Here is a 9,825-nt window from a genome sequence, read left to right as displayed (position 1 = left end):
GTATTGAAGTTGATCAGAATGAATAGGCTATAAACAAAGGACTAGGATTGGTGAGCCTATAGGCTATAATCAAAGGGCTAGGATTGGTGAGCATACAGGCTATAAACAAAGGACTAGGATTGGTGAGCTTATAGGCTATAATCAAAGGACTAGGATTGGTGAGCATATAGGCTATAAACAAAGCACTAGGATTGGTGAGCTTATAGGCTATAATCAAAGGACTAGGATTGGTGAGCTTATAGGCTATAAACAAAGCACTAGGATTGGTGAGCTTATAGGCTATAATCAAAGGACTAGGATTGGTGAGCTTATAGGCTATAAACAAAGGACTAGGATTAGTGAGCTTATAGGCTATAAACAAAGGACTAGGATTGGTGAGCTTAAAGATCTCCAAAAACTGTGACGGACTCTCTTTTTAACATTTATGTTTCTATGTTTAGTTTTGGATTTCTGAAAGTTTGTGACTTGTAAATTAGGTAATGTATGTTCAGTCGTTTCCTAATTAACATATTCGTTATTTTTATTTATTTTAGCCAAAAATAAACATATTTGCTTTATATTAGAAAGGTTATCAGTTCACTTAATTTGAAAATAGGTTTCACCAAAGACTAGCAGTTTTATAAACATGTAAATTAGGAAACGACAAAACATAAATTCTCAATTTACATATTACTATAACTTTAATCATTTCAGGACCAAACATGCGAACATTGATGTTAAAAAGAAAATCCATAACAGTTTTTAGTGATCTTATATTTAACACAATAAAAAAGTTGTATTAAAGGCGATATAAACGAAAACTTATCAGCGATAGCGGGATCAAAGCCCCAGAGTGCATGGATTAATAGAACTATATGCCCGGTAAAGGCATCAAAGTTCGTGTGCAAAGAAAAACTTTATTTACATTTTTTTCAATTGGTACATTTAATGTCTATGACTGTGCAACTATCCAATGACTCTATTGGTTGATGATAGTTTTACAAGATTTTGAAGTTCCCAATGAAAGAAAAAAACTGTATTTAGATATTTAAAACTGTTTTTAGAAATGACAGCGAACTTTATGAAACAGTTAGTGCACATCTTTTTTTATTCCCAATGACGTCATATACACGCAATGAGAAATATTGAATCATACGCCATTACAGTTGCACGGCTCCTTATTGAAATGTATCGTTACTTCTAGTATTACTGAGCATTAATTGCGTATGAGTATTTTTAATGTCTAATCTTATGTTCATTTTCAAGCTATTTTAGTTCAATTTGTGCAGCTATGAAACAAATTAAACAGCGTCTGATATGTTTGATAGAACTGTGGGTAAGTAATTTTGTTGATGTTAATTGTAACAAGGCAATGGTGGCGTTAGAGATGTATGAAATGCAAAACTTACTAAGCAATCAAGAATAGGATTTTATTGGTTAAAAAAAATGGTGTAAGTGGCTTGCAGGAGCAAAAAACCATGTATTATAAGCACGTCGCATGAGTGACAAAACGTTTCTTAATTAAAAAGGTGTTTTTATCGCTGTAATGTTTTGTTATATCACAACGTGCTTTCAATAATGATAAAATGATAAAGTTACAAAGTCCATAGGGACACCAAAAGCTATTGTTTTCGTCTACAAGACGTGACGATCACAACTTGAATCTTTAATCTTCTAAAGACACATCATTAGATGAATTCATCAATTGAATTATACACAAAATGATAAAATAGACTTCGTCCATCTAACAAATTCAAATATTGTCTTAAAAAGAGCAATTGCAATGGTGGATGGCCTGAAAGCCAAGAAAAACCAAGAGTTCTGAAAAAAACTGTTTTAGCGCCAGAGCACTTTCGGGTTAGTGGGTTACTCTTGAGTTTTTATCGCTTTTCCCTTGAGTTTCTTGGTTTTTCTCGGGTTTCATGCCTTTCACCTTGGCAATTGCTCTTTTTAAGACAATGTACAAAATACAATCCAGGGGCAGGTTGCTCGAAGCTTGGATATCGTTGTGCATTGGATAGTATTTTTCAATCTTGTGAAAAAGGTGGTTATACTTTCTACATGATTATGAAACTTTGTTATTCTAGAAACAAAATATAGTATTTTATTGATTGTTCAGCTGAAATCATGCAATTGTTCAAGCAAACTTTTGAAGCGTTCAAATATATTGCTATCCAGGCTTCGTGCAACCGGCCCCGGTACTTTACTAAACGACATGTCATCGGCAATTCAAATACCTAAATTACTGAACTTTTCCCATTCGATTTCAATTTCAACGCTTTCTCTTTTTATAACTTTTTTTCTTCAAATTTTTGTTCGAAGTCGATTGTACCAAATGTCGTTTGACCGACGATTGTTCTTCCACTAAGGAGGCGAGATGTCCTTGTTCTGCGAGCATGCGAAGAAATGTACAGATAAACGGGTCGAAGTCGTGCGTTCTTCGGCAATGGTCGATCTGTGAGTAGATTTGAAATAATACAGTACTATATAAAGGAGGTAAATTTTAGTTTCAAGCGCGCACGGGCAACGTAACTCAATTGTTGCATTCCAGTTACATATGCAGTTCAATGCAAGCACCCTAATTTTTTCGTAACGAAATCGTTCAAAAACAAGGCTTGGTAATGTCATTGAAGGAAATTTGAATTATGCAACATTCAGTCACATTCTTCTACCTATCTTTCTGAGGTGGACACATCCAGGATAATAATGCAATGCAAACGACTGACGGTCGGGCCGAATTGAATTTAAAATCGAGAACATTAGAAATTTAGAACTGCAAAAATTCAGTTTTGAAATGCCCTTTGAAGATGCTGCAAAATTTTCAATCGAAGTAAAATAACAGACCTTGTATTTTCGTCTTCTGTACGTCTCCTCTGAAACAACCGTTTGAAATTTATTGATCTCCTGATTGAGCACATCCATAAGTAGGTACAAATCCTGATGAAAAAATCTCGAGTTATGATGCCGTCAACTTTAGTTTTTATTGTCAATGCAACATGGCTTCATTCAAATGAATACTCTGACATACTCACTAAACAATCCGAGGACTAGTGATTGCAGTGAAGGCATTACGCCGATTGCGAGCTCAAAAGATATGGTGACAGAGTGCATGTTGGGTAATGAAAGACAACGTGTGCGTACAAACCTGGGCATCTGGCGGTTCGTCACGGGTTACCAGTCCCATGGCCGCGTCGACCGCTTCCGTTGGAATGTCCAAAGATGCCATCGTTGCTTGCTCGTGGAAAACAGCAAAATACTTAGAATCTGTAACAGACATCACGAGAAATCAATGAATGACGTAAATTCCGAACATGTTGAGCATATCTATTTTAAATGTTAAAATATTTCATTCACAAACACGCAAGCGATAAATGAGAGAACTTGCTTCTACCTTCTGTAAATAATGTTGCATTTCTTTCGAAGTAAACGGGAGCACTGGCCTTAAAATCCAACTTTTCTACGTTCACGTCACTTGAATTGTCTGAAGCTGAAGGATTCATCTGTGGTTCTACGTTAAAAATAGATCTTACATCAGCTTCTCATCCATATCTATATTAGTGCCCAGTCAGGATATATTTTATGGTAGACGTACCTTGGTTGGTTATATTTCCTATCGAGGATGTATCAACTAGAGGCGGTTTTTTCGTGGGGTCGTTGTTCATACAGGCTAAAATTCCGGGAGCATTTTCCGTAGAATTTTCAACGATTGATTTGTCGTCTTCGCGTGATGTTTCTGACGACAGTGTTATGGAATCCGAAAGCATGGAAAGCGACTGCTGTAGTACATTTTCCGGTATTTCTGCATCGACTTTTACGTCAAGGGAAAAGTTCCGGTGATAAGATTTTCCCGCCTTATGATTGGCTCGTCCAGAAGGGATTCTTAATTTATGTTTAGCTTTTTTCACGGGATGTTCGGAGGTGAGGTCGGTTTCACCTTCGGAAGCCGTATCTGTACTGGAGTCACCACGACCAGCCTAGGGAATTTACAAAAGTTAAATTGTGTGGTGTTTTTCACGTTTTAATGAAGTATAGTCAAAAATCCTGTAGACTTGTACTTTCATTATCCACAATGAAAGGTGCTTAAGAAGCAGCACTATAAAACCAACATTTGAATTGTGTCCAATTCATTCATATGATCCTGGAGCATTACAGGAGCACGAGGATGACAGAGGACTAAGCTTACGAAGGGCTGTTCTCGGGAAGTTAACAAAGATATACGACCCTCTGGACAACCCGATACAGCCAAGGATTTGTGAGAAACAATCTTTGATGGAGATCTTTGAATCGACATAAGTGAAAAATAATGCCAGCAACTTCTAGCCGAATGCAGGCAGCGTACTAATTGCAAAATACTTGAGATGGAATTGTTTTAAAGTGTGCAACTTATAACTGCAAAGGGAATCTTGGGATACTTTTAAGGGTTAAGTAATCACCCTCGCATTGGCGGAGCGCCTTAAAAAGTTGTGTAGTTTAGGAGTACATTACGATTGTTTTTTTTATCCAACTGAATGAAAATTGATGTGGGAAATATCATTGGCAGGCTTATAGTTTTTAACATTCTAATTTTCACCTTGTTCAGCGTATCCAATACAATCTTCCTGAAAGAAATGGAAATTTTGATAAATATGTTTATATAATAATAGTTAATGAGCTAAATGTTTTGCTAAGAATATAGCGACAATGAGGGATGTAAATGAGACAATATTTTTTGTCAGGGAGTTTGGTGGGTGGGATTGTGATGCTCCAAATTTGTATGGTCTGTAGTGACTGTCAAATTGCTAGAGTATGATTGCTTAAAAAGGAAACGTTTTGAATACAATTTGCATGGGTAACAGCATGGTTTCTAGTGCAACTTTGGAAAAAACATGCACAAGTGAGTTTTTCAAAGACTATCAAAATTGCACGAGTCCGAAGGACAAGTGCAGTTGGAAGTCTTTTGGAAAACTCACGAATATGTTTTAGCATAGCATAGCTTGAATAGCATAGCTTCTAGTGCACCAAACTGCACTAGAAACTATGCTATTACTCATCTATAAAATACATAAAAAATCTCTGTTGATTTTTAACTTCCGCTTACGACCATGTCAGCCAATTGTGTTTTTCGATTTCATTTTTTCATTGTTTGACTAACCAATCAGAAGCACAAAAGAAATCAACACTGGTATTTCCTTTTTATGCCACTAATGTTTAGAAAAATTGCGCTGCTCTTAATCAATCAAAATTGACAATTTTTTTAAGTATATTTAGACACAAATATTACGCTTAAGGAATCAAAGAAATATTGCTCCGGTTTTCCAGGAATCGCTGAGTCGATAAACGAACCTTTTTTCCTTTAGCGTTTTCAATTTCATCTCGCATTCGGGACGTTTATCAGCCACAATAGCAATGAGATTATAGCGAATGTCATGGCAAGGTTCACTAAAAGCCACAAATAAAATAAAAAACACCTAAAGTGATCGTTATTAATACTGACAATGATCAAAACAACAGATAACATTCTTGATATACTGAAGTTAGCTAATATTACTTCTGTAACTGCTCATAAATATACCCACCCCGATGCAATACCAATGCGCTCGGTGATAACTCTACGGAATTTCTCGGTCCAGTCCTCGTTCTCTCTCCAACGACCTAAATAGTGACGTAGTCTGAATGTTGATATGTAATTTTAACAAGCCATGGATAGCAACAAGCTTTTACGTAAGGTGATCATTTGATTCCAAATGGTGGCTTTACATGCGCAATTGCTAAGCTATTAGGAAAATTGAGAATATGTCCATTCCATAGGTTCTACCCATCCGTGTTTCTCAGTGCTATGGTAAATAATAATCATAAAATCTGACCATGTTTGTTGTTCAGTGCTATGGTAAGCAAATGTAATAGTCATATAATCTGACCATGTTTGTTGTTCCGTGCTATGGTAAGCAAATGTACTAATCATAAAATCTGACCATGTTTGTTCAGTGTGCTATGGTAAACAAATGTAATAATCATATAATTTGACCATCGTTTCTCAGTAAAAAACAGTGAACAAACATCAACCTGTTCATACCGTGGTCTATAGGATAAGGTTTAAGTCCATCGAGTTCGAACAATTTCCCATTGATTGGCAAGTAGCTAACGAAGTGAAACGCCTCGCCGGCCTTGCCCGATGAAAGAGTGTTTGTTCCGGGTTTACTGTCGGGTAGGATGCGGTGAATGGGTCTGTGGAAGTCAAACTAAACGTTAGTCAAGTATGCATTGAACAGAGTTATTAAACCGGAGTAATGAATTACTTTTATTCTCCGTAGATTTTTTAAGAAAGTAGAGTGTTTAAGGAAGTTACTCGATCGTCTGAAACTGTCCGTTCGATTAAAAAACATGCGATAGGAAACAATTCAAGATGAGTTGTTACTTTGCCTGCAATGGATTTGAAACAGTTCCCACATTCCCCCCCCCCCCAAACTTTCCACTCAAAAATTTCAACCTATAGCAAGCAAGCCATCCCTTACATTCCGCGGAAGAAAAATTTTTATGTCACAGTGGTGGATTTATAGGGAGGGGGGGGGGTGCTCACCCCTGTAGGCAATGGTCAACAGAGATGCATAGAGGGGTGCAAATTGCAAATAATAAAATTAAAATCCATCCCACTTTTAATGGAAAAAGCCTGAATGAACTATGTCAATAAAGTTTATTGACATAGTCAATGACATCTATTTGTTGAACAAAACGGGAACTAGTATCCATGATTAATAATAACTACATGATTTAATGAATAACTGCAACCCCATGAAAAACTCTCGCTGGATTTCACTGAGTTTGCCCGCTAAGTTCTATTTCGAAAGTTAGTTGACCTCTCGATTTATAAAAGTGTATAGTCTAACGTATACTAAACAGACAACCCCGGGGATTTTCTACGTAACCGTTTGATGCGGGTCTCGCAAAAAACGAGGTAGAAAATAAGAGGGCTTAAACTGCAGAAAAACAAACATAAATTGTTGTTTGTTGTCGCGGACGGCTCAGACACTAAGTTTTTTAAAAGTTCTCGAACAAAGACTTAATAATATATCTTATTATAGGCTGTTGTTACTTCACCCGACCGAAAACAGTTTTAAAATAATAAAGAATTTAACAGCAAAAATTTTCGGGACATTTCCACATGACCACTTGACGCGCAGGGTTATCCCGTAACACGGTGCTCAAGTTGAATTGAACGAGGGAAATATCACATTGAGATTTCATTACTTATTTCATTACCTCGCGTATTTGTTGTGAACAATGGCAATCTCTGGTATATTTCCAATGGCGTAACCTTTAGTCTTGATAAGAAAAGAATTTTTAGAGAACATAAAGCAAAGCAGTGGTGACTAAGCATATTAGCGTTGTTGCTTATCTCTAATATTCAAGAACAGTCTCATGTTAAAACTGAAGTATTTGGTTACATACTCCAGTCTATAGTCTTCATGATCATTGAAAAGTTTACAGTCTTCATGATGTTGAAACTAGAGTCCTTATCATACTCCAGGCTAATGTCTTCATCAGATATGTTCTGATGTTGAAACTTGAGTCCTTACACATATTCCAGTCTAGTGTCTTCATCAGGAGTGACCAAACGTTCAGACTTGTTTCCATCGCCAGTAATTCCACCTTCTGCGAAGTACGTACCTCCGGGTCAAAACCTTTAGTATCTTCCTTCAGTCTACTCAACGTCTCGCCAGGATGAAGTTCATCGCAGTTCAATAGAACACTCAACAGCGCATGCGTGGCACAAGAATTGGGAATAATCTACGAAAAAATTAAAAAAGTTTCATATGTTAATGACCTAACATGTCGGCACGCAAAAATTGTTAAAGCTCACCTGCTGAGCAAAGAACATATTGTTGACAACATCGTCGCTCTCGACAAACGCCTCGTCAAGAGGAACGGTTCCTTTCCTTCTCGAGCGACGTTCTTCGTTCCATTTGAAGAGAAACACAAAGCCATAAACGTGCCTTGTGGTGGAAAAAAATTGCAACATGACATGTCATCGACATACCGGGTTCAACATAATCATGATACAGGAGGCGCGCGAAAATGAGCCGTTTTGCAAAATAGTGAAGATGTATTATGGTAAGTTTGATAGACTAAGACTTAATACTTAAATAGAATATTCGTCGCTGAAATGAAAAAACGCGTTTGGATGTTGTTTTCGACTTATAGGTTAAATTTTAGTTACATTCTAAGACTGGTGGTAAGAAAACTTATAAAAACCTCTTGCTTGGTGTCTCAGTAGTTGTTTTAATTTGTCATTATTGTTAAAGTTGCAAAATTGAAGACAAAACCTTTCATGGCATGAATGACATTCATTTATTTTCAGGTTTGTAGCTAGAATGTTAATTGGGGATGTTGTTTCTAAGTACCAGACTGATTTTTTTTGAAAGTGATTTGTTTTCAGAAGAAATCAGTTGGGCACAAATGAATTTACATAAACAACCACCGTCCCCCCTCCCATTGATGTTCTAGCTATGCCCCTGTTTATTTTTTATGTAAAAGTTCATGTCTGTGCAAATGACTACAATACAGTTCATCTGGAATTCCACTTGAAGAAACTACATTCAAAATACTAGTTTACAACATTGCTGATCCAATCAAAACCCGTAACCATGCTTACCCTTTGATAGGTTTGGATAAATCATATATTTCATCCACTTGAACACCATTTATTCCTAAAATTGTATCCAAAAATCTTTAATCTAAATAGTTGTTTTGATCTGTGATTTGAATCAAATGCAGAATGAAAAAATGATATTGAGACATTGAAATGAAAACACAAAAGACTAAAGTGAATGAAAAGACTTTGTCATGCATCCAAAATATCAACTAGCAGTAAGACTTGACAATCACAGTTCTAATCTGTTTATACGTACAGGGGCTACATAGCCTAATCGAAAAACTGAATTGTGTCAAAATAAAAATCTAATGCAATGAAAATTGAAAGCAGTTATAAATTACGTGACTTTGCTGGCAATGAAATATTGTGGTGATGCATTTAATCTTGCTGCATATCTAACCAATGATACCCTTCATATAAAATAGTTTCTATGCCATAGATATTCATCTGGCATCTAGTTTTTAATTTTTGTATAGGCAATTCACCTATTTTATAAAGTTAAATTTCCCTGGCTTTGTGCCGACGGTTGTGTAGCCTAGTGGTAAAGGCAAGAATTACGATGTCAACATGCCAAATACTAGTTCGAAACCTATCTCTGCAAAGACAGATTTTATCAAATTATTCAGATATTTTTTCATTCTCAAAATCGACTTAATCTTTCATTTTTTAATAACTAAAACATAAAAATATAAAAATAATCTTGGTTAGCATTAAGGTCAGGGTTGGGGTTAGGATTTGGGTAAAGTATATTTAAGTTTTTAAGACATAAATAGTTATGTCGGATGAATAGCACTTGAAAATTAAGTTCCAATGTCGGATGAATATCCATGGCGAAGTTTATAACGCTTTGAGTCAATCAAATGCCTATTGCACTTTGAAATAATGACAGAAGATATTTTAATACAACAATAGGTTAATGAATTACCAAATTCTTCTATGAGTAGCAGAAATATCCCTAGAGGAGTATTTGAAAGGAATAAATTATGATTTAATTGTGAAATCCTTTGGGGGGGATAAAATCGATCACTTAAGTGACTAAACTCACCGGGGTCGCTTTCCAATTCCAACCACCCGTTTGCCGCCATATTTAATTTCTATTTTTGGATGGAATCTGGTTGCTCGTATGCATAATTCCATCCTTCAAGTGTAGTTTTACAGAGGGGGGGTCGTCACGTTTTGCGGGGGGGAAGGGTATTTTGTATTGATGAAAAATTGGA

General features: G+C 36.2%; 1 protein-coding gene across 1 annotated transcript; it reads right to left on the bottom strand.

Moving 5' to 3' along the window:
- Positions 1-876: 876 nt before the first annotated feature.
- Positions 877-9,723, bottom strand: LOC124435420 (ubiquitin carboxyl-terminal hydrolase calypso-like). Its single transcript, XM_046985356.1, has 15 exons — positions 9,654-9,723; positions 9,534-9,563; positions 8,609-8,663; positions 7,817-7,949; positions 7,624-7,743; positions 7,216-7,277; positions 6,032-6,183; positions 5,535-5,610; positions 5,302-5,397; positions 4,550-4,577; positions 3,572-3,953; positions 3,371-3,487; positions 3,125-3,243; positions 2,824-2,916; positions 877-2,434 (listed from the first exon to the last, which is right to left on the bottom strand). Exons 1-15 carry the CDS (start codon positions 9,691-9,693, stop codon positions 2,252-2,254), a joined length of 1,686 nt encoding a protein of 561 aa, XP_046841312.1. The 5' UTR covers positions 9,694-9,723; the 3' UTR covers positions 877-2,251.
- Between the last annotated feature and the right edge of the window lie 102 nt (positions 9,724-9,825).

The sequence above is a fragment of the Xenia sp. Carnegie-2017 genome, unplaced genomic scaffold (genome assembly GCF_021976095.1).
Source record: "Xenia sp. Carnegie-2017 unplaced genomic scaffold, XeniaSp_v1 HiC_scaffold_14, whole genome shotgun sequence".
NCBI classification, from domain to species: Eukaryota; Metazoa; Cnidaria; class Anthozoa; order Malacalcyonacea; family Xeniidae; genus Xenia; species Xenia sp. Carnegie-2017.
Note: the sequence above shows the minus strand (reverse complement) of the source record. Positions and strands in the feature narration are given on the sequence as shown.